At 34.6% G+C, this 26,129-nt stretch overlaps 4 protein-coding genes across 5 annotated transcripts in view; 2 read left to right on the forward strand and 2 right to left on the reverse strand.

The window, feature by feature from the left end:
* Positions 1-26,129, forward strand: part of LOC125670354 (solute carrier family 17 member 9-like) — a 960,148-nt gene that overhangs the window by 787,161 nt on the left and 146,858 nt on the right. The gene's annotated exons all lie outside the window — the stretch shown is intronic.
* Positions 1,814-4,120, forward strand: LOC125672140 (uncharacterized). Its single transcript, XM_048908261.2, has 5 exons — positions 1,814-1,953; positions 2,045-2,071; positions 2,231-2,368; positions 2,453-2,606; positions 3,772-4,120. Exons 1-5 carry the CDS (start codon positions 1,908-1,910, stop codon positions 3,974-3,976), a joined length of 570 nt encoding a protein of 189 aa, XP_048764218.2. The 5' UTR covers positions 1,814-1,907; the 3' UTR covers positions 3,977-4,120.
* LOC125671822 (probable serine/threonine-protein kinase fhkB) lies at positions 5,846-8,112 on the reverse strand. The gene is made up of 2 exons (XM_048907761.2): positions 7,839-8,112; positions 5,846-6,515 (listed from the first exon to the last, which is right to left on the reverse strand). Exons 1-2 carry the CDS (start codon positions 7,961-7,963, stop codon positions 5,918-5,920), a joined length of 723 nt encoding a protein of 240 aa, XP_048763718.2. The 5' UTR covers positions 7,964-8,112; the 3' UTR covers positions 5,846-5,917.
* Positions 11,470-26,125, reverse strand: LOC125669961 (uncharacterized). The gene is made up of 13 exons (XM_048904840.2): positions 25,898-26,125; positions 24,453-24,656; positions 23,808-23,983; positions 21,326-21,485; positions 20,872-20,995; positions 20,048-20,168; positions 17,577-17,748; positions 16,623-16,798; positions 15,192-15,326; positions 13,567-13,611; positions 13,330-13,467; positions 13,093-13,206; positions 11,470-12,871 (listed from the first exon to the last, which is right to left on the reverse strand). Exons 1-13 carry the CDS (start codon positions 25,992-25,994, stop codon positions 12,713-12,715), a joined length of 1,821 nt encoding a protein of 606 aa, XP_048760797.2. The 5' UTR covers positions 25,995-26,125; the 3' UTR covers positions 11,470-12,712.

Below are 26,129 nucleotides of genomic sequence, written 5' to 3' on the forward strand. Positions count from 1 at the left end.
CTAAATGGGGCGGCCTTTCGGATGAGACCGCAAAAATCGAGGCCCCGTTGCACGATAAATTACCTCCCTGCTCAAAGGCCGTAAGCGTCGAGCATAGGCCTAAATTTTGCAGCCCTTCACCGGCAGAGGTGAAGTCTACATACGAGTGAAAATTTATCGAGTGGAACGTTTAACAATATACAATCAATCAATATTTAATCGAATGTTTATGAAATGGGTCTAAATCCGCCACTGAGCTTGGCTTGCAAAGATGCATTTTGAAATGGTTTAAATTCAATTCTTGCGTTTATCAAGTCGCAGTAATTTTTGATCCGTGATATTATCGTGCTCTCGTACAGTACCTATATAAAAAAAAACACCCATAATTTCTACCATGCTTTCGTTGTTTGGAGTTACATGAAGATATATGTTGTGCAGTGGTGGATTCAAAGGAAGGGCTCCGGGGGTTGGAACCCTTCCCCCTCTTTCGTCAGAAAAGTTTGCTTAAAAAAAGTAAAAATCACGGATTTTGAGGGTGGGGCCTCCTTTTGAAAACCAAAATTAATGGTGGAACCCCCTGTCCTTTCAAACATTCCTGGATCCGCACCTGTAGTAATTTTTTAAAAAGTTCTGTTTTGATTTTGAGTCATTGTAGAACAAAACATTTTTCGCTGAAAGTTACCGGTCGCAATAGTTCAGTGGTAGAACGTTCGCTTCGTAATCGGGAGATCGTGAGTTCTTGCCCTGCTCGTGCCATGGCCGCATTAAACTTAGGTAGTGATTGCTCCTTCGCCAAACGCTCAACATTTAGAAGGGAGAATCACGGGTCTTTCGGTTAGGACCTTAAAAACGGAAGTCCCGTAGGAAAAATCTTCTCAAAAACATTTCTAGGTAGTGTAGATTGAGGTTTGTTCCAATAGTGGCTCCCAGGGTTTGGGTGGGACCACAATAAGCGATCAAAGTTTTACATATAATAAAAAAAATCTCCATAACAGCAACGTCATGATAACCCATATTAATAAACATTCCCAGGTAGTGCAGATTGAAATTTTCTTCAAATCATGACCCCTGGGTGTAGGGAGGGGCCGCCATAGGGAATCAAAATTTTATGTCAAGTTAAAAGGTCACTGTTTTTATCGAGAAATATAATACATTGAAAGTAGTATAGAGTTATTACTATCTAGCCGCAGAGCTGTAGCTCTCTCCGGTATACATTGTTATATCCCAATTTATTTTCTGCAGCTAATTACTGTAAAATGATGGTAAATGTAAATATTTTAAGATGTAATATGTAAATTTATCAGGTGTATGACCACAAACGGAAACTATACAACATCACATTGGTATCCCTTATTCCAAAACTTACCGTCTGGTATTTGATTTTTATCATTTTTGACTTGATCAGTATATAATTGAACTTAGCGTGTAGTCATCAATACGAATTTGATCTTTGCCATACATGTACTAGATTCTACATTACTATTTATCAAACGTTTGAGGAGCATTGATCATTTATAGTCAGGTATTCACTGAATAACGTCCTTTGTAGATACAAATCTCTTTCAATAAACTATTCATTTAAACATCAATACGCCTTTTGAATCTACATTGCATAATTGTTTCATAATGTGCTGCAACTGTGAAATCTGTCGCGCTGAAGTCACGAAATCTGTTATCTATCGTAATATTTATATGATGCCTTTAAAATTTTAAAAAATTAATGGCAATGCTTGAAGTTCTGTTGTACTAAGTTGTGAGATATGTGAAACGTTCCGCAAATATTGACATTTAAAACTGTTCAGCATTGTTAACCAAAGCACGATTTAAATATATAATTACAAGCCACCAGGGAAATTTCTGCAAGCAGTTTAAATGAACATACAGCACACTCTGGAAGAAAAAGACCTGCAGGAGGTTGACGGGTAACCATGGATAGTAAAATAATCTTTCTGTGTTTCTCAATCTACCTTGCAAGTAAGACTCATTGTAGACATATCCAGAAATATTTCATAAAATTTTTCAATGATTCTGATTAAAGAGTAGTGAAATATTTTTTGTATTTCAGGCCAAATTTCTGCCTCACCTCATCCAGGTAACTCAAACTGAATCTGCTTTTTCATGTGTTAATTTGCAACATAAACAGTATCATGGACCATCAAATGTTTCTTTCTTCAATTTCAAGACAAAATATTAGATATATATCAATTTGCATAAACGGAACATATGAAGGATCATCTTTTCTATATGTAAGTTTGCCCAGCTACAGTACCTGCAACTGGAGGGGGCGGAGCACTGACAACATGTACGGATGATTCTCAGTGTCTCATTGCCGGAGACAAATGCTGCGATGTCACGTCAGGTGGGACGGGGAAATTCTGCATCAAAGCAGGTATAATGAGTTCATTGAATTGGCCATCCTTCCGGTAAGATAGAGCATTATAATTGATTCTAAGAAAGAATATATCTGTTATAGACAAACCGAAACATGATGATGATGATGATGATGACTGTGATAAAAAAGACGGAAAAAGCAAAGAGGATTGTCACAAGGAAAAACATCATAAGATCGTCGTGAAAGTCGTCATATTGGTTATCGGAGTGGTGGTTATAAGCGTCGTTGTTGGATGGTACTATATATAGACGGCTTCTAGCCAAAATGTGTACAGCGGTTGTATTAAAGGCTTTTTATGACTTTTTAAACTGACCATCAAGATATCTGCAAAAAAAAATCACTTTATTTACTTATCTATTTTCAATGACGTTCTGGGCAACAAACTTATTCGCATAACAAGTATTCATTTAAGAGGTGTTGTGCGTGTAGCTTCAATCAAATAATATTTATTCTTAAAAAATAAAAATAAAAACACCACTGATATCTTGTAAATTGCTTCCTGAAAAATCTATATTCAATATTATATAACATTGTAATCTATGATTTTTCTATAAATGATATAACAAGGTATTACGTTAAATATTTTTGGTGTAATCTTAAGAATCTGAGAGCCATGTTTTCTATTGAACCACTTTTTGGTAAGTTTAAATGGCAAAAGGTCGTGTTGTAAAGCAGTGTGTTCAGTCTGTATTGAAATATAAAATATGTTTGATGAAATCAGTAAAACATTAGAAATTGTGTATTTTAGTCTGCCGTCCGTCTCGTGTGTAATGTAAATTTGCTAATGATACGGGGGGAAAGGGGCCGATAAAGTTATATTGATATTATAGATCCCAATTTAGATCGTAATTCAGTCCAAAGTTTAGGTAAATAAGAGAAACTTGCATGGTTTGATTAAAATCAATACACTTTTTTCAATTGAATATTTATTTCATATATCGAAAAACGAAAACGGAATCTGTTGAATTCATTGTTCTAAGTCTTACAAAAATGTAAAGCGTCAACAGAGATGTAGAATTGCGTAATTATGTGTCCACTCGGGTGGATTTTCTCTCTAAACTTGTCGAAACATCGTGTTCTATCCTATTATAAGCTTTTTAAAATTCTTTTTTTAAATCTTAATTTTAATATATCTTTCCATTCATATATAAAATCTCTTTTTTTCCCGAATGGAAACAACAGGGCGAAATTTATGTACATGTAGTTTTATTTGGGGGGGGGGGATCCCATACTACTATACTTTTTTCGTACATTTATATTATTTAAATGTTCTTGCGCGTTTTCAAAGCTTTTTCATGATAAATTCGTAAATCAACAATATTACATCAATTCTCTACTCCTAAATCAATTTGTGAATCAACAATGCAATGCTTCTGTATATATTACGTTTTTATTTCCAGCATAATCAGAGTGAAATGCTGCAAGAAGAAGATAACTGACTCGAAAACTGATGTCCGTGCTGAGAAGAATGCAAAAACTCTAGGTCGAGATTACACAGCACCAGTGATTACTCGTAGCGGAAAGTCTCAGGAGCAGGCGTGGCTTTCCGTAACCCCGCCCACCTACAACAACAGTCCTCCTCCTGTGTATACCGAAAAATATTAAAGATGAAGAAGAGAAAAAAATGATAGCATTCAAGACAATAAGTACCTCCTGTGAACAGTGTGCCGAGTTGTAGCAAACATTCATATTGCCATAAATAATATTTACAGATTGTTGTAAAGATACAATATATTATTTGCAATGGAATCAATTGTTAATCATTTTTCAATTCATAGATGTTACTAAGAGTCACATTTTCAACATGAAAATCATTGGATTCTTGGACTGGTATTCGAAATTTTTTCTCGACTTGACGGAAAAGGCCAATTGACGTTCACTGGATGTACCAATCGCATCATTTCGCCCTTTTCTGTCGCATGCTAAAAACACAAGAGGCCCATGGACCACACCGCTCACCTGAGTCACCTTGGTCCATATTTAAAGATTTTGCCTATATATTCGCATGTAACACTGTGATCCTCTCTTGTGGTTCCCCCTACCCACCCTCGGGCATGATTTTAACAAACTTCAATCTGATCTATGTCAAGAAGCTTCCACGTAAATCTGAACCTTCTCTGCCCCGGTAGTTCTTGAGAAGATTTTTAAATGTCCCCACCCTATTTTTGTGATTATCTACCCTTTGAAGGGGCATGGCCCTTCATTTCAACAAACTTGAATCCCCTTCACCAACGGATGATTTGTATCAAGTTTAATTGAAATTGGCCCGCTGGTTCTGGAGAAGAAATTTGTTAAAATTTGTCTGTATTTCTACTATTTCGCTATTCCCCAAGGGGCGTGCCCCTCATTTAAAATTTTGAATCCCCTAAACACAACGATGGTTTTTGCTAAGTTTGGTTGAAATTGGTGAAGTTGTTTTGGAGAAGAAGATGAAAATGTGAAAAGTTTACGACAACGACGCCAGCGACAGACAACGGAAAGTTTGGATCAGAAAAGCTCACTCAAGCCGAACGCTCAGATAAGCTAAAAAAAAAAAAAAAAGACTCGAAAGTAAGTTAAGGAGATGTTGCAAGTACTTTTGGTCAACTAATATGAATTCCCTATGCATCTTAAAAGGCAAAACTTGTAAAATGGCACTTTCCCCATACCCTTTTGTTGGTATAACAACACCATTTTGATTCAGAAGAATTTAGCCCAAATATTCTGTAAGATTGATATGTTGGCAGTCATTTCTCGATTCTGTGCGATAATTCTTCAATTCCAAATAAATTCACTATTGATATTAGCCAATCAAGCAACACCTAGACATTTATACCTCCGCTCAATCCTGGGTAAATTGTGTCCGATTACTCATCCTGGGTTTGGTACTCTTAATTCCAACGGACTTGTCTGAGTGTTGTCATTAACTTGCACCTTAAAGTAACTTTAAATTCTACATCGATAACATTTACAGGAATAATAATGCAAAATTGTGTGTAACCTGATACTTTAGTGTGTTACGTTAACTTCTTTATGGTTACAGAACCAACACCGTGGTGCGGGTATTACTGTTGACAAGTCTGTCGTTAGATGTACTCGAACAACCGTAAAACCCATTTTCTACCGTTTGTTTCTGTTTGAGACTCATTCCACACTTGTTTACCAAGAAGTGAAGTTCAAATTACCTCCCGACAATCAGTTGTGTTAATAATCAATTTTTTTGTCTGTCTGATTGTTAGCTGGATATTAAATTCTTGTTTTTTCTTTAAGTGTGAGTCTGAGGACAAGCAGTAATTTAAAGAGTTTGAGAAGGAACTGTGAATCTTGGTAGGGATAGGGAGGTTAGTTGCCTCCGAACGTTCTTGTATACATTATTTTAACGGTTTTTCAAATACATAGAAGATCTGTGTTCCGTCATTGCTAGTATTTAAATACATGTATAGCAATGTCTCTACCATCTATACCATTACTTCTACAGTGTATAAAAACACGCACTCAGTTGATCATTTTTAATATTGTGAAAATGATTTGATATAGACAAAAAGTTCAAACGATGAAATTCTGAATTTACTGTAAAATGATAGATGATTCTGTTGTCATTAAAGGAAGCTCCTCATTAGAGTCATCTGTTACTTCCTCTGATTCACTGGATTCTTCACTGACATTATCGATCTCCTCGGTGTCGTCGGTATCATCGCTATCCTCATCATCGGAGACATCGGATGTCCCGTCGTCTAGGGTGTTTTCCTCTGGTGGCATTATCTGGGGAAATTCTTTCTCCAGGCCCTCCTTCTTTATCAGTTCCTGCAGCTTCTCTAGTTGTTCAGTCTGCAGACAGAAGCAGGATGGTCTTTTGTGCATCCATTTCTTCGTCTTCTTCATTTTTCTCCATTTCTGACGTCTCTGGGCCCTGTTGCCTTTGTGTTGCTGCCATCGTCGACGGTGAACCATTACGTGTTTATCCTGGTCGCCGTTCTGTGCCTCCTCTGGTTTATCTTCGTCAGAGTCGTCTGCTGCCATCATGCCGCGGCGTTTCTGCATCCGTTTCATTTTCCTCTGGCGTTTCATGGCCCATTTGTTTTGTTTCTTAGCCATCCAGCTGTTTTTATCGCCGTCATCTTCATCATCGTCTTTTACATCGTCATCATTAACCACAGCCGGGTACCTGCAAACACAATGTTTATTCTGACTTCCGAAATTTCGGCACTATATCACAAATGTATCCTAACGAGGCGTCAATGACAACAATATTGTTAATTTGTGGAAAAGACATAAGAACCGACGTCAGCAAGCGCGTGCATGTATTGACACAAGAGTAAAGTGCGTATGTGTACACAAAGTGCCAATATGGAGATATATTGAAATCTTCAATATTAGAAAATAAAAGAGGAAACCCATGGGTCACAACGCTCGCCGCAACGACCTTGCTTATAAACATACCTATAGTGTAACGTTTTCTGTGATCCCGCTATGGCCGGGTTCTCATAGTGAAAATATATATATTGAATTCACATTTGCTGTCGAGGCTTAAATATAAAATAAATTTAACATATCGTATCTGAGTGAATCTTGAGAAAATTTTAAAATATGTTCCTCTATACCTCTAAGTAAAATTCTTAATCGTATTCACATTTCCCATGTTTGTTCCTTCGATATCTTTACCAATTGTAATGGTAGTCATTTCCCCATGAATGCGGTACAGTTATGAACAATGTACGTATGAATCTTAAAAAATAGAATACATCTATTTTAACATTTGGAAATTCCGACAGAAATGAAAGTAGAATGTAAATATTAAACAATTCATTATTGAAAATACAGTATGCACGAGAGCATGAACTGCAACGCTTCACGACACACCTAGCCCACGTTAAGCAGCGCAGTTCATGCCATCATGTATTTTCAAAAGAGAAATTCATTTCTTACATGTCTTGCCCTTGACCCGGGTTCATGCATGCCAAGAAAACCCATACAGTCTGAATCACATGTAAACTCTCTGGCTTCAATAGAACCACATTACAGGCTATTTCAAAATTGTAGTCATCGCTTATCTCTTAATTGTGATCACTGATATATAACGGTTTCCCTACACTGGAGTTTTCGGTAGGGATTTCTTGGCATGGTTTGCACTTAAATCTACACTACATGAGGACGTTCCATATAGGTACACTGTAATTGAACACTGAATCTTGAGAATGTTTTTAAACATATTGTATTTCGATGTTAAACTTATATCACCTACTGTGGTTTCGCCCTGGCCCTGGTGGTCCTAATTTGAACAAACCTGAATCTATACTAGCACTTAGCAAATTTGATAGCTTTTAAAATTGGGCTTTTTTGGTTCATCGATTCTTAAAATATTGTAAATCATTCCGTCCTAAAACAATTAACCGCATTATTCAAAACAGTCGGATCTCCATTAAGAATGTAAATCTCATATAATTTCATTGCGACGATGACCGATTGTTTTGGAAATTTGCTAGCTTACCCGCGCCGTACAGCTTGTATTCCTGCAAGCCTCTGTCTCCGCCATTCTCTCCTCCTCCCCCCGCGCCGTGCTTCCAGGACACTAACCACAGCCAAAACCAACAGCAGGGACAACCAAAACTTCATCTTGTTCTGACGCTGTTTGACAATACCTCAACTATTTATACCCAGAGTTTGCGTGGTTTTGATCCCGATCATGCGACTCTCAGGAAATTGTTTACATCCTACAGCACTCAAACAATTTGCCAGATGTTTCAATTGCTCTCCCCCCCCTGTATCTGTTCTATATTTTGCCCTCTGATCTGCTGACCATGAGCATTCGTCATATTTATGTTTGTTTCGAATTAAGATGCTGGGAAGAGAGGGGAATTTTGTTTATGCTGGGATACCCAATCAGGAGAGCTTCTGATGCGGAGGCGTTTGTTAGTAGTTTTATTTATAACCAGGTCTTGGAATCTGGTAATTCACTGACCGTGGAGGTCAGACATCAGACCACGCTCAGATTGCTTCTGAAATAACACAAAATCAAGGGCAAAAACTGGAACCTTTAATGTTTTTATACATGTATATATTTTATAATGGTATACAATGATAGTAAATAAGAAATCATGAAACTGATTCTGGAAGTGAAACTGCAGGAATTATACAAACTAGTAGAGCTTTATGGTTTGAAAAACTCGACATAAAAGTGACACTTTCAATTTCCCCGAGCCATAAACGTATTGGCTCAATGAATACTAACCATCACTGTTGTATTTGATAACATATCTTCCACCTCCTCTCAAAATACAGATAATCTGAATTCAACCAAAGGCAAAAAGTTCATGATACGAACTACGGCTATTCCGTTACAGGTTTAGACTGATTATGACTATTCAGTTACAGGTTAATACTATGACTATTCAGTTACAGGTTTATACTATGATATTCAGTTACAGGTTTATATTATGACTATTCAGTTAAAGGTTAATACTATGATTATTCAGTTACAGGTTTATACTAAGATTATTCAGTTACAGGTTAATACTATGATTATTCAGTTACAGGTTTATACTATGACTATTCAGTTACAGGTTTATACTATGACTATTCTGTTAAAGGTTACTACTATGATTATTCAGTTACAGGTTTATACTATGATTATTCAGTTACAGGTTAATACTATGATTATTCAATTACAGGTTTATGCTATGATTATTCAGTTACAGGTTTGTACTATGACTATTCAGTTAAAGGTTAATACTATGATTATTCATTTACAGGTTTATGCTATGATTATTCAGTTACAGGTTTGTACTATGACTATTCAGTTACAGGTTTATACTATGATTATTCAGTTACAGGTTAATACTATGATTATTCAGTTACAGTTTTATACTATGATTATTCAGTTACAGGTTAATACTATGATTATTCAGTTACAGGTTTGTACTATGACTATTCAGTTACAGGTTTATACCATGACTATTCAGTTAAAGGTTAATACTATGATTATTCAGTTACAGGTTTGTACTATGACTATTCAGTTACAGCTTTATACTATGATTATTCAGTTACAGGTTTATACTATGACCAATCAGTTACAGGTTTATACTATGACCATTCAGTTACAGGTTTATGCTATTGTTATTCAGTCACAGGTTTATACTATGACAATTCAGTTACAGGTTTATACTATGACCATTCAGTTACAGGTTTATGCTATTGTTATTCAGTTGCAGGTTTATACTATGACAATTCAGTTACAGTTTTATACTATGATTATTCAGTTACAGCTTTATACTATGACCATTCAGTTACAGGTTTATACTATGACAATTCAGTTACAGTTTTATACTATGATTATTCAGTTACAGCTTTATACTATGACTATTCAGTTACAGGTTTATACTATGATCATTCAGTTACAGTTTTATACTATGATTATTCAGTTACAGGTTTATACTATGATTATTCAGTTACAGCTTTATACTATGACTATTCAGTTACAGTTTTATACTATGATTATTCAGTTACAGGTTTATACTATGAGTATTCAGTAACATGTTAATACTATGACTATTCAGTTACAGCTTTATACTCACTATGACCATTCAGTTACAGGTTTTTGTTGACTAGGATTCCAGCCAAGTTGATTGGAAGAGGAAACACCACCCCATATTAGATGTGTGTAGAATGATATACTTGTAAGAAAGACTAACTCTGGTAGTTGTTCCAATCCCTTGTTTTTCAGTTTACATCCCATATACTTGTCATAGAATGCAGTATGGATATCTTATTTTGACCTTGGAGGATATTGTGTCATTCAAATCAAGAAGAGTGAAGTTCAGGCTTTGATACAATTTCAACCTTGTGACCTTAAAGAACAAGGTACGATTGTGTACAGTATATAAAAAGGCCCAAAAAATTTCTCTGTTTTAAATGCATCTTGAATTAAGCTTGATCTGTGTTTAAAGTAAGTTAAATGTATGCAAAGTATACTATCTCAACTTAAATCAAAGTTATTGCTTATTTGATAGCATTATTACGTCATGAATAAGACTTTTTCCCACATTTTATAAAAAAAAGAAGAAGCTTAATAACTGTTAAATTTCATCCAAATTATTGCCTAGGAAAAGGTGTGCCCATCTGTCAAGCAAAATGAAATTAATATATATTGTTTATTAATAGACGATAAAAAAATATATTTGAATATGAATTTGCTCAACACATGGGCTGCATGTTTTCTGAAAGAAAAATCCCCTGAATTTATGAATTTTTTCATTGATTTTGGCAATTTTATGCCAACTTCACGCTCTTGTCATTACAGCAGGAAGCAATTTTGGATCAAATCAAATGTAGTTTGGGTTTTCTTAAATATTCTCTTTTGCAATGGGAGATTTTGGGACTCCTATTGAAATCGTCAATTTTCTGGGCTAGATGACTGTAGAAACAGTACCTGCTTCTTTATACGAGAATCATTTGCGACCATAAATGCTTAAAGTCACTCCATGCAATATACTCTAGTAGAGAAATACTACTTGAAAATCCTGAGGCAAAAACTCTGTACAAAAGAAGAAGTTTCCAATTTTAATTTCAGTAGTTTGCATTGTCTTATAACATACATGTCAGCAGCATATAAAAGATGCCGACTATTTGCGTTTCTGTGTTCACCTGTTATTGTAATCTTATATTTTGATATTGTTGCCAGTTTGGTAAGACATTAAAAATAATTGATAATTTTCAGCATTCATTTGTGTAAGATCAAGCTTTTATCACCTGACTACAGAAGTGTGACAAATTAGTTCCCAAATAAAATTTCCCCTATATTTTTCATGTAAAACCATCTTTTCTCAAAAGCTTACCTGGGAGCCAATTTCTCCTCAATTTTGATGAAATAAACATTACTGAGTTTGGATATATTAGAAGTTGCTATTATAATTTTTCAAAAAAATCTTACAATAAAATATTGTGGAAAAATAACAATTTATTTACCATATCAAATTTTTTATTTGAAAATTGCATAATTATTTGACGATACTGTCAATATTTTTTAGATCATTTTTTTTTTCCATCAAGAAAAACAAGAAATCAAGAAATGAGTTCATGAAGAATTTTTTAAAAAATGTGGTTTTGTAAGAATTATATAGAGAAAAAATTTCATTGTTGTTTATTAGTCAAAAGCAAATACAGCTTATAGACATAGTATACAATGTAATAAATCTAAAAAAAAAACAAAAAAAAAACAACATATAAAGGTCAAGAAAGAATAGAAATTGTGCTTATACATTGGTGTAATTTGAAAGGAATTCTTAATAAATCTACCTAAGTTAACACACAATTCCTTTACATGCTGTGTCTATAAAAGTTGAATTAATTTAAAGACTGATATAATAATACTTTTTCAAAAATTTGATTCTTAAATAACTGTAATACATACACTTAAAGAAAAAATGAAACTCATCTTCTACATCTAAAGTACATAAAGGACATAAATGTCTTTCTAAAGAAACATTTCTGTATCTACTGGTTTCAATAACTTGGCAGTGAGACGATAATCTTAACTTACATATAAGTTTTTTATACTGCATAGGAATTCTTTTAGTTAAGTAGGACTGCAAAGTAAAATGGTCAATCAAATGTTTATAAATTCTACATTTTGAGGAAGAGTTGATATCAGAAAGTATTGTTTGTTTATTATCAAAAATATGTTGCTTAGCACTTGCAAACATGTATTGTGGCTTCAAAGTACATTGATTTAACCATAGGTTCATCAATCCAACATTTGACAAAATACCTTTAACATTTACTACCCAATTTTTACAGTTTTGTTTACTACTCATTTCATCACACATATAGTCATAACATGATTTCAAAATGCAATTTTTTTTTGATAAAAGTTTTAACCAATATTTTAAAATTCGTAATTTTCTCACACATTGCAATGGTAATCTACCCAATTCACAATAAACCATTACATTAGGAGTAGCACTTTTCACACCCAGTATACTTTTACAAAGATCTATGTGAACTTTTTCGATATCAGGAGCTGAATGAGCACCCCACACTTCACATCCGTAATTTGCAATGCTTCCTACATATGCATCAAATAAGGACACAAGTGTTGTAAAATTCAAGTTCATATTGGAACATTTTACAGTAGCCTGCCTACTTTTTTCCTTCACATTTTTCTCCAACATCACTGATTTTTTTGTTGAAAATGCATCGTGGAAATTGAGCACCTTTCATGAATGTTTATTGATGTTAAATAAAAATAAGATTCTGAGTCTTTCTCCCTATATAATGTTACTTTCCTCTCCAGATATGGTGTTTTTGTATTCCATGCTGATTCACTTGAAATGATAAATATCCTCAGACCTCCATTTGACATACACCTCAGACTGATTTCAGACCGCGAACTTGAAGTAACCAGTCTGTCACCACACTGAAGTCCATGTTTTCCTTCATTCTTGTTTCCCTTGCTGCTAAACTTTTCAAAAGTCCATCTATCTTTCCTTTTGCTTTTGTGACTAGGACATTTCTGCTAAAGTCATTCTGAAATGTGTTCATAAATACATGAAGACAGATAAAATCTGAAGAATATTCATTTTATGAATACCTGTATAGAGAAATGTCATGATGGGGAAACTCAGGTCTCAAAGCACTTGTTTCTTAGCTTTCAAAAAACTTGATTCAAATCATTTAAAAGAAAAGTAGCAAACAGACTTAAACTTTTTTGTGAAAAAAAAACTTGCATGTTGTTTGGAACTTCTCACCTCTAGTGGTTTTGTCCTGATGTTCATTATGAATTCCCTGAGATCCCCGGAACACCTGACATTGGGAATATCACCCTTCATCATTCTTTCCACACCATCTGATTTATGAAATATCTACAAGTAGAACACAACCACTCTAAATACAACTACTGTCATTTCAGTTACAAATTATTTTGTATACCGGTCTAAGTACAGATATTTCCCATTAAAAACATGCATCTACAAAGCCCTGCAGACCTGATAAAGAAGCTTCCGGTCCTTTGGGCCACCTTCATTTTTGTCTTTCTCTAACATTTTGAAGTTGTTCTGTATCAACCCTAGATATTGTTGAATTCCTTTTTCTGTCACAAAACACTTTCTGTGAGTCGTTAATTCCTGAAGAGAAAGTCCAACTTCCAATTATTCAAGTCCTACACTTCTGAAACCTGTACAAGAAGACATCAGTGAATACTTGGTAATGGATAACATAAATACCTTCCACAGGGGACTCATGTAGGTGTGATTTTCCCCGAATAAGAGCTGAAAAGTAGAATGCAAAACTATAAACAGGAAATAATACACACTAGTGTATATAAAAATTTATAAAATAAGACTAGTGAAATTTCACCTACAGTCTGTACATATATGTAGGCCAAATTTCATCATTTGAATTATCTTAACAAGAGTACTGGAAACAGTTTACGATTACTTCATGTATCTCAGGGAAACTGTCAAACTTTTGCCCAGAGGTGGTTTGGTCTTCCACACTACTGAGGGGCAATATTTTTGGCTGTTTTTCTGAGATACATGAAATAACTGTTTATTATCCAATTGATTTATCTACTTATCTGTAATTAAAAGAACCAAAATGTTAGTTTGTACTTTACCAATGAGAATTCATTTTGATATTTCATAAAACTTTGTTCATATCTTTTCAACATACATGTACATGTATTTATAAAACTCAGTTGTGATGATGAATATGTAAAGATGAACAACAGCAGCGTACATGTATTTGCAGCAAAATGCATGTGCAGTGAAATGAAACAGTCAAAACTATTGACCAGTCAGCAGTTTAACTGTTACATGCACAGAGAAATTAAGAAGGAACAAACAAAAAAATGGTGAATTACTCTACTAATAGACAAATTAATTATGATATACAGTTATTGACTGGGTCCAAGGACAACTACGTTTTAATTTGACCCAAGAATGGATCTGTTGCCCAAAGCCAAAAACATACCAGTAGCAGGAGACCGAGAATCACATGACTGGCATAGCCAATGAAAATAGGACAGACTCATAAACTATTGACTGGTCAACAGACCATGAGTGTAAGAGTTGATTTAACAGTTAAAATGTTGGTTCTAAATCGCATTAGTGTTATATAGGGAAAAAAGTTTCCCCCAAAATTTTGTTTTTCACTTTTACTGATCAAAATCTATTGTCTAATGCATTTAAAAGATATCACATAAAAATTAAGGTTATACATTATCACAGAAGCTCATTTTAGAGAGTTTATTATTTGTTTTCTAAACAAAGATTGCAGTATGTTATTGTTTACGAAATTTTCAAAAGAAATGGATATTGATCTAAGTTTATCATATCTTTCACATTTCAAGCATTGTTTGGGTATAATGTGTCATCTCAAAGTTAAAATTTGTGACTATGCAAAAAGATGCTTTATATTATGTACAAAATTAACATTTCACTGGTTAGTTTGTTTACATGAAAAGACTCAAGTCTTTGTTTATATAACACAGATTTAAGGCTAAAATATTGCTTTTATTTTTGCATTCAGATGGTCAAAAGTTTGGCTTTCAACATTAAATCAGTTATATTTTTAATGTTTAACACCAAAAATGAAAAAAAAATATTCAAAAATCGTGAACCAGTCCCTTTAAAATCTTCAACCTTCGAAAACCATCGTCAATCTTGGTTGAGCCTTGATTGATTTTTTTGGGGTGAAAATTTTCAATGGTACCCTCAATGACACACACTTTTTATATAATGTGGTAGCTTTCAGCCAGACACTGTTCAATCTGAAATCCTGCTCAATCTGACATAAAATTTATTTCTCAAAGCATGTCAATTACCCTGATTTCACTGCATTACTTTACCTCGAGAATCACAACACTTCCTTTCAACAACATCTCACAGAACAGACGAGCTTCATGAGCACCATACTCCAGAAGTTTGGAGGGACCCCTACTTTCAAAATTATCCTTAATTTCTTTACATCTTCCCAGTACATTCTGAAATCAAATATTTACTGTGCACATTATGATACCAACCAATCGAATAAATTGATACTTGCTTTGACATTTACATAGTTGCATTCAATACATGTGATTTTTTTAGTGCTTATGATAATCTGTAAGTAAAGCATTACCCTTGCTAAAGTGAAAAAAAAAGCGACAGTCTCTTATCTAAATGTAGTTTATGAATAACATATAAATATGCATGTGCTTAAGTTCGTTGTGCTTAAGTCTGTTCTTTGATATACATGTACATATGTAAATTGTTTCATTGGATTCAACATTAGTGACTAGATAAAGAGGTTACAATGGATTCTGAGACCATAGCACAATCTGGTTATAACTGGGACTTTAACATAAGTATACATGTGATAAATTCACTGACACAAAGGGCAAGATCTTGGGGTCTTGTGGCGAGATTTTTTACCAACGTTGCAACAACAAAAATTTTGATGAATTCCCATACAATACTATGTATTGTTATTCTGCTCGTTTTGAAACCAAAAACAAAAATGCTCCTCCTTTTCAAATATACATGAATGTAAAATAAGAATAAGATCATCATTTATCAAAATATTAACATTTTTAGGTAGTTACAAATACTGGTTTCACATAATCCATTTTGAAAGGTGTACAACTTTGGACAAAAAGACAAGAATTTCACAAAATATAGTGATGTAGAGCAGGACGGCCTCTACCAAAATTGTAAATTTCATGATCCCCGGGGATGGGGTTTTGACTCTGTTGGGGAGCGGTTTCAGAACTAGTGATCAGCCGTGGCAGGTCGGCTTTTTCCTAACTATGTCCCCAAGCCAATTAATAATTAATTACCAACAGGTTGCCAGACCAAGCTAATTAAAAACCCATTTCATTCCAATCAAATTTTACGTATAATATTTCCACTGACCAAACAAATTATTTTGCCAACATTTACTAATCAATTTCATAAAATGTTTACATGTTTCAATCTTATTTTATTTGTTTAATTATTTCATCAACTTGATAAATGGACAGTTCATTGCATCAATCATTCTATTTTCATATCATCTTTCATAATCCATGATTTTATCTCGGAAACTAAAGTAAAGTATAATGATGTATTTCATGAATCATTCAATATACTCTTGGTAATTAAGGAGGTACTCTACATTATCATAATGGCCGACTCCTTTTCAAACATGCCGGTAGATGAAAATATAAATATCAGCAATACTTGTCTATTCATTTTTTATGTTTGTCTATTCATTTTAAATATCATTACCTAGCTGAGGAGCTCAGTAGGTTAGCACGTACCTGGCATGGTTCTGAGTAGATGACTACAAAGTCCACATCACTGGTAGGTGTGGACAAGCCGTACATGTGACTCCCAGCCTGAGCAATCAGAATGATTTGTTGTGGTTGTAACTTAGTAACCTGTCCACCAATCTCCTGCATCTGTGTTGTTAATGAAGAGTGCTCATCCGGTAAAACTAAGTAAATCAGAGTAGTGTCATGTATTAATAAAATCTCACTTTAAAAAAAAATATGAAAAAAAATTTAGATATGCATGAAAAAATAAAGTGCACAATGCTAATTCACTTACATATAAAAACAAAGTGTTATCGCATGAAGAGGATATGCACGTACACCCACCTATTTAATATTGCCAGGTATAGCATGCTAATCCACATCACAAACTTAAAAAATGTCCAAAAGATTTTAATATTTTTCCTTCAAACAACATATTTACATACAAGCTATCAACACTTTCTAAAATATAGATTAAGTTTCATTACTGCACAGGTGTACAGAAAAGACATTAAATATAGTAGTAGCGATATCTCATTTGAAAAAGAACTATGAGACCTTGAAATACATCTTCTATAAAAATGGTGAAAAAACAAAATTTGACACAACCTGGAATAGATGGAACCTTTTATTCAATTGAAACAGCCTTTTGATATATTTATTCTCTCTCTCTCTCTCTCTCTCTCTCTCTCTCTCTCTCTCTCTCTCTCTCATAAAACTTTTCTGTAAATTAAAGATTGATGCATATGTCACTTGTGTTGATATTACAGAATACAAGAAAATAAAGAATTATAAAAAAAAAAAGAAGAAGATCTATTACTGCAAAAACATCAGTTAGTGTTCCTTCTATTAGTGAAAATCGACTGAGATCATAACCCATGGTTTGCACTAAAGATGTGAATTCATGCCAGCTCTCAAAACACTTATAAAATATTCCCTATCTTTTACAGTATACAATACCTCTTGGTGAAGTGAGATGTCTGCCTTTTAGTCTGATTTCTAATTGCCATTTACCCACAATTTCTTCTACTTCCTGTGGACTGGTGTATTTGAGGTGTTTGAGTTCCTCCACAACAAAGTCTCTCCACTGAACAAGTATGTCAAAAATATCTCTTTTTGACACATCTGGGTCCTGTTTCACAGAATCAATATGTCTTCACTATCTGATCCAAATTTTTTTATTACAACTAGAAAAATGTTGTTGTTTATCCAGTACAGGTATTTTCAATGGTTCACCACAGTGACCTTGAACTTCAAACTAATTTGTGACAAAATAAATTGTTTTGATTTGATTTAGGGTACACAGAGTATATGGGTAAAGAGTCTACCAAACCTATCACGGGGAAATCTTTATTTTTAGTGTTTCATATTCCTAAAGGATTTACTATTGATGAGGGGCAGAACTCCTGCCAAACAACACAATTTAAACAGTTTTACATTTTATTGAATTTGAATAGAAATAGAACTCATGCAGGGGATTAAATAATTTTCACAGTTTTATGTAAATTATTTATCATGCACTCCTTTTGTAATCTATGCATCATTTTAACAAGAGGCCTATGGGCCACATCGCTCACCTGAGTCACCTTGGCTCATATTTAAAGATTTTTCTTATATATTCGCATGTAAAACTTTGTTCCCTATTGTGATCCCAACCTACTCCCGGGGCCATACGTTTTTTAAAATCAAATCTAGACTAGGTCAGGAAGCTTTCATGTGAATGTAAACTTTTCTGGCACAGTGATTTTTCATCAGAAGATTTTTAATGATTTTCCCTCTATATTTGTATGTAAAAATTGATCCCCTATTGTCGCCTCATCTTACCCCCAGGGGCCATGATTTTAACAAACTTGAATCTGCACTATGTCAGGAAGCTTTCATGTAAATTTCAACTTTCCTGGCCCAGTAGTTTTTGAGAAGAATATTTTAAAAGATTTTCCCTATATATTGTATGCAAAACTTTGATCCCCCCTTATGGCCCCATCCTACCCCCGGGGGCCATGATTTGAACAAAGTTATATCTGAAATATGTCAGAAAGCTTTCATGTAAATATCAGCTTTTCTGGTTCAGTGGTTTTTGAGAAGAAGATTTTTAAAGATTTTCCCTATATATTAGTATGTAAAACTTTGATCCCCTATTGTGGCCCCATCATACTGCTGGGAGTCATGATTTTAACAAACTTGAATCTGCATTATGTAAGGAAGCTTTCATGTAAATCTCAGCTTTTCTGGCTTAGTGGTTCTTGAGAAGAAGATTTTTAAAGTTTTTCCCTATATATTTGTGTGTAAAACTTTGATCCCCTATTGTGGCCCCATCATACTCCCAGGGGCCATGATTTGAACAAACTTGAATCTGTACTATGTCAGGAAGCTTTCATGTAAATTTCAGCTTTTCTGGCCCAGTAGTTCTTGAGAAGAAGATTTTTAAATGACCCCACCCTATTTTTGCATTTTTGGGATTATCTCCCCTTTGAAAGGGACATGGCCCTTCATTTGAACAAACTTGAAAGCCCTTCACCCAAGGATGCTTTGTGGCAAGTTTGGTTGAAATTGGCCAAGTGGTTCATGAGAAGAAGTCGAAAATATAAAAAGTTTACAGACGGACGACAGACAAAATGTGATCAGAAAAACTCACTTGAGCCTCCGGCTCAGGTGAGCTAAAAAATTGTTTTGTAAGGGAGGGGTGTTAATGTTTCAGCACAATTTTAATGCAATGTCACAAAATGTCTGGCAATGTTTTTTTTATGTATTAATAATATAATAATATTACTTTGCTTAATAATCTATATGCATATAAAAAATAAAAGAAAGTTTGATTTCTCTGTTTTCTATTCAATAATATTCATACTTAAGATTCATAATGAAATTCTGTCTGTGACAAAATATATGTGCATGTAAGGAAAAAGTTGTCTAAATACAATCAACACATTGCTTTCAAAATTGCCATTATACATATCATAAAAATAAGCTTTTAAACAAATACATAACATACTTCATTTTATCTGTAAATTTTGTGCATAGTTTAGCATGAATTTACAGATTTACTTCCCTTTTTACTATTAATTTTTAAAGAAAATAAAATGCTGATATATATTATGTCTCAATACAGGGTTAAATTTTATGATGTTGATAATTTTTTTCTGAGAAAGCTACTCAATTGGGTTTTTTCCCATTAAAAATAGTCACTGCTAATTAATCATTAGCTAGATTGGCTGAAATAAATGTTCATTTTGCTGACCATAGTTGCTGCTTGTAGAAAACCAGATACTACATACGACAAAAATTCAAAAATCATTCAACGAATCAAATTTGAACATGTGAATTTGCCAACACACACAGATGGCCAGACAGACGGATGGCCAAAGATACTTGAATATGACACTAGTTGAAACAAAGAATATATTGTGATTCAGTACTGAATTTGTCTATACCTTATAAAGTTTGTACAGGAGATCCTTGCCTTTAACAGCAATGTCAGGCAGACTTGTTAGTTTCGTGACCTCTGTACAGGGCGGTAAATCAGCTGTGACATTGAACAAATGATTCATCAACCTAAAGAAAATGAATGATGTCTGATATATTGTAGGACTGGTGTTTTAATGCATCATTTGATGTACATGCAAGGTGAAGATAACGAACAGTGATCAATCTCATAACTCCTACAAGCAATACAAAATAGATAGTTGGGCAAACACGGACCCCTGGACACACCAGAGGTGGGATCAGGTGCCTAGGAGGAGTAAGCATCCCCTGTTGACTGTAACAGTAGACATATACAATATACATACATGTAGAATGTGCATTGAAAATGTCCTGTATCCTGCATACTTTAAAAGACTGTTAAAAAAACAACTTTTGCAGTCAAAAGAATAGGGACATTATTGTTCACCAATTACTACTACCCAGAAGGCTGGCAAATTTTGATAATCGGGGACATCATATACAATGATCAGTAGGTGACTGGATGTGGAAACACCCAACAAGCACATGGTACAAACAGAGATTAAACAAAGAAAACCCTCATGCACAGCAGTAGGTTTGGGTCAGAGAGGTGCGAGGACAACAAGGAATCTGCCAGAGAGGATGCTGACCTGGAAAGAAGTTCATTTCTTCTGAGATCTGTTTGCAATCTCCAGTTAGCCTGATTCAGTGGGGACTAATTGGTATCCATGACAGTTAGCTCTGTAAACCATATATAGGGCTCTTAATGCATAATTGAAGACAACTGTGAACAATAGTGAAAAATTATGCATACCTGAAACTGTCACAGAACTGATGGAATGTTGTGGACTCAACCAGACGAAATTTGCCATCTTTCCCCTTCTTTCCAATACCACTGACAGACTGACCTTTACATGCTTCTACATATCCCCTGAGTTCTGTAAAAAATGTTCAAGGTAAAAGTTCCCTATAGATTTTAAAAAATGAAAACAATCATCTCCACAGAATCCACAAGAAATACTTCTTTGCATTTCCAGTGTTAAAAATAAACATGTCTTAAAATCATTACATTGAACAAATGATATCTGAAAAAAGTATTGAACAGAGTACTAGATATACATAACCACAACTATGTTATAAGACTATGGGACTCATTGCATGGCAAATGTTATGTACACATACAATTGTGTAGCAAGGTTGCTTCATTTAAAAGAGAGCATTTTACTCTAATAAAATTTACAACAAAAACAACAGCCTGGTTTGATTACTTGTCACTTTAGAGAAGTTGAGCTGATCTCTCAGCTGTTTCCATTGGTTTGTTTGTATCAGCTGACCAGAGTCTGGACAATATAGCACCTCTACACACCTGGTCTTCCCCTTCACAATGGAATGCACAAAGTGGTACAACTCTACAGCATACAGCCAACCCTGAAAAATAAATCATATCTGTAACAAGAGGCCCATGGGCCACATCGCTCACCTGAGTCACCTTGGTCCATATCAGAAGATTTTCCATATATATTTGCATGTAAAACCCTAGTCCCTACTATAGCCCCAATCTACCCCTGGAGGCCATGGTTTTTGCAAACTTGAATCTACACTATGTCAGAAAGCTTTCAGGTAAATGTGAACTTCTTTGGCTCAATGGTTCTTGAGAAGAAGATTTTTAAAGATTTTTCCTATATATTTGTATGTAACACTTTGATCCCCCCTTGTGGCCCCATCCTACCCCCAGGGGCCATGATTTGAACAAACTTGAATCTGCACTATGTCAGAAAGCTTTCGTGTAAATATCAGCTTTTCTGGCTCAGTGGTTCTTGAGAAGAAGATTTTTAAAGATTTTCCCTATATATTTGTATGTAAAACTTCGATCCCGGGGGCCATGATTTTAACAAACTTGAATCTGCATTATGTCAGAAAGCTTTCATATAAATATCAGCTTTTCTGGCTCAGTGGTTCTTGAGAAGAAGAGTTTTAAAGATTTTCTCTATATATTTGTATGTAAAACTTTGATCCCCTATTGAAGCCCCACCCAACCCCCGGGGGCCATCATTTTAACAAACTTGAATCTGTACTATATCAGGAAGCTTTCATGCAAATATCAGCTTTTCTGGCTCAGTGGTTCTTGAGAGGAAGAGTTTTAAAGATTTTCCCTATATATTTGTATGGAAAACTTTGATCCCCCCTTGTGGCCCCATCCGACCCCAGGGGGCCATGATTTGAACAAACTTGAATCTGCACTATGTCAGAAAGCTTTCATGTAAATCTCAGCTTTTCTGGCTCAGTGGTTCTTGAGAAGATGATTTTTAAAGATTTTTCCTATATATTTGTATGTAAAACTTTGATCCCCTATTGTGGCCCCATCCGACCCCCGGGGCCATGATTTTAACAATTTAGAATCTGCACTATATCAGGAAGCTTTCATATAAATCTCAGCTTTTCTGGCTCAGTGGTTCTTGAGAAGAAGATTTTTAAAGATTTTTCCTATATATTTGTATGTAAAACTTTGATCCCCTATTGTGGCCCCATCCAACCCCCGGAGGCCATGATTTTAACAATTTAAAATCTGCACTATATCAGGAAGCTTTCATATAAATCTCAGCTTTTCTGGCTCAGTGGTTCTTGAGAAGATTTTTTAATGACCCTACTCTATTTTTACCTTTTCTTGATCATCTCCCCTTGGAAGGTGGCCTGGCCCTTTATTTTAACAATTTAGAATTCCCTTTACCTAAGGATGCTTTGTGCTAACTTTGGTTGAAATTGGCCCAGTGGTTTTTGAAAAGAAGTCAAAAATGTTAAAAGTTTACAGACGGACGGACAGACAGATGGACGCCGGACTACGGGTGATCAGAAAAGCTCACTTGAGCTTTTAGCTCAGGTGAGCTAAAAATCTCAGGATTGCAAAATTCCTATGACAGGCTGTCATACTCATTCCAAGATTCTCTGTTGTTCAAAGTTGACTGCTTTCAGATCATTTTCTTCATCAATATTTATCAATTTTGTTACTTATGCTGCTTCATTGCATTTATTTCTCAACAAAAAATACTGACCTTTCAACTAAACAAAATAGTTAAATTACAAAATATAAATATCAAGAATAAATACCCAAGGCATAATATATACAACCTAGACATTCATCCCTTAAATATCATACAAAGATGAGAAATAGATTAGTGAGTGAATATTAAGATATGTTTTAGAAACATATATATATGCCCCCGGTGTGACAATATTGAAAAAAGTCATCTTTACAAAAAAATCTAGAATGTCTATAAGGTGAGCCAAAAAATGGGGTACCAGTGCACCAAGGGATTCACAAGATATTGAGTACACAATATTTTCTTTTGTCCAGAGTAACTTGACCCATGACCTTTGACCTCAAAATCAATAAGGGTCAGCTTTTCTTTTGGAACTACCAATGCATCAGAGTGTGATGTTTGTCAAGCACAGGGTTCTCAAAACAGCAGACAATATTTTTTATATGTCCTGAGTAATTTGACCCTGACCCATGACCTGAAATCAATAGAGGTCATCTACTCTTTAGGGGCTACCAGTATACCAAATTTGATGTTTGTCAAGAAAAGGGTTCTCAAGATACATGTATGTAATGAGCAGACAACGAATGACTGACAGATGCAAATCAATACGCCTCCTCCTTTTCAAAGGGGTGTATAATTATACATGTATATATTACAAACATGTGTATAATATTTGAGTTTAAAATGTCTTGAAGTTTGTACATTTTCTTACCATGTCTAAAACAAATTTCCAGTCTAAGACATGTTGATTAACTGGAGCCAGGAACTGATGGTCATGTGACAGATATACTATAAACAGTACATTGTGACGTGCCTGCTCCCCTCGTTCATCCTGGCTGGCCTGGTACCAGGGGCAAGTGAGAAGGACCGCAGACAGAACTTCTGATCCTGAATAACAATGTTAAATTCACAAAGAAAACGAACGGACTATGTGAAACTGATTTTGTAAATACTCTTCCTTAAAAGCTCTGAAATTTTGAGTTAGATGGGGGCCCAGAAAGACTGTCATCATATGTAGTCTTTTACACTGTATTCAGCAAAATTCAATAACTCTTACAGGGATATTCAAACTGAAAGGTGAAAACATTGACACTAAGCTAATCGATTTGTTATGTTAACTTGGAAACTTCACTATGATTCTTGTTTGTCATGTGTATCAGTACATTTGAATTCCATCAATTTCACCATCCAATGACAACAAGTAAATTTGAAAAACATTATAGTTCAAGACTTAATACATTGCAAATGAGTGTTACAACTGCAGCTCAGGAATTCATGGGCTGTTACACATATAGTGTTCAGGCATTTGTTTAAATATAAGTACTGTGTAAGTTTTCAATAGTTTCCTTTCTCTCACCTTCAAATGTTTTGTTGATGAGGTCTTGGAACTTTTCTTGGTTTTCAGTGGATACAGAGGACGGAACATGCATGAGCACCTGCTGTTTCAGTTCCTGGATATAATCCTCACAGATCTGGGGAGAGTCAAAGTTCTGGGCTGATCCATCCAGGGCACCTTTAATGTCCCTGAGGTTTTCTAAAGTGTTCACAGATTTCTGAAATACTAAAAGAAGAATCGACTTAAAGTACCAGATATGCACTGGTTGTTTTTGTTTGTAATATATCTTATTACAAACACAGCAAGTCCTTATATTGATGATATATGGCACACATACTAGTAGGGGTGAATCAATATATCGATATATCGAAATGTACCGGTATACGCCTGTCCAGCGATATACGATACAGTGTTTCGGTGATACGATACGATATAATGTAGGGGTTAAAAATAGCCCTTTTAATAGTCGGGATCGAAGTTCATAATTTAAAAATGGCTTCTAACAGGAGCACGATTCCTCAGACTTTAATCCCCGCTTTTTACATTGTGACACATCAGAGATTTCTCAGACTTTAATACCCGCTTTTACATTGTGACATCAAAGATTCCTCAGACTTTTAATACCCACTTTTACATTGTGACACATCAGAGATTTCTCAGACTTTAATCCTCGCTTTTACATTGTGACACATCAGAGATTTCTTACTTTAATCCCCGCTTTTACATTGTGACATTGGAGTTTCCTCAGACTTTAATTGTCATTGTTTGTTTTGTATGAAATAAAAGATATTAAACCACTTCATTTTTTTTAAATTTTGATATTTTACTTCAGAAAATGCTTAACTACCTTATATATCCAATATATCGGATATTGCATCAGAAAATATTGTATCGTATTGTATCGGAAAATCTTGAGCAATATACACACCCCTACATACTTGTAACGTGTAGACTGCAAAGCAGACACATGTATAAGAGATGTTTGACATAATCATGGTATTCGATCCGCGGACTTTACGATAGCATTTATTCCATAAATGTTACTTTTAAAACGGAATAAATAGCATGATTTAGTTAACATGAGTAAAAGATATAAAAGTATTAGTAACTATTTATAGTCTGTGTGCCAACTATCTAATTTTAAAATTATATATCTTTATACATATAACCATGATAACAATATTGTTAAGTACGCGGATCGAATAACATGATTATGCCAGATGTTTTCACTCTATCTAATGTTGGAATACATTGTAGGCCTACACCCCTTTTTAACATTCTCTGGTATCACAATACAACCCTCTAAATCATAGGTTTATTAACAGTTTCTGACATGTCATTGTAGAAATTGCAGTGTCATTTACCTCAAATAACTTTTAAAATTAGAAGATTACATAACTATCTTAACCGTAGTCTTTAGCCTAAATTTACAAAACATAAAAATCAACCCAAGAACACTCTAATACCATCTGTGTGTTTGTAACTCTGCTTCAGGTGAAGATGTAACCTCTCGAGTGCTTGCAGAGCATCAGTCGCGAGACAGACGGGTTCACCGATCTCCATATCCCTTTCGTATTCCTGGTGTTCTCATCAGCATTTAAAAATTGTATTCAAAAATAAATACAACGACATCGGTTACAGCGTTAATGTTGTAATGTTGCGCAAGATAGTTAGTGAAATGAAACTAGAATACAAAAT

Source organism: Ostrea edulis, chromosome 4, assembly GCF_947568905.1.
Source record: "Ostrea edulis chromosome 4, xbOstEdul1.1, whole genome shotgun sequence".
NCBI classification, from domain to species: Eukaryota; Metazoa; Mollusca; class Bivalvia; order Ostreida; family Ostreidae; genus Ostrea; species Ostrea edulis.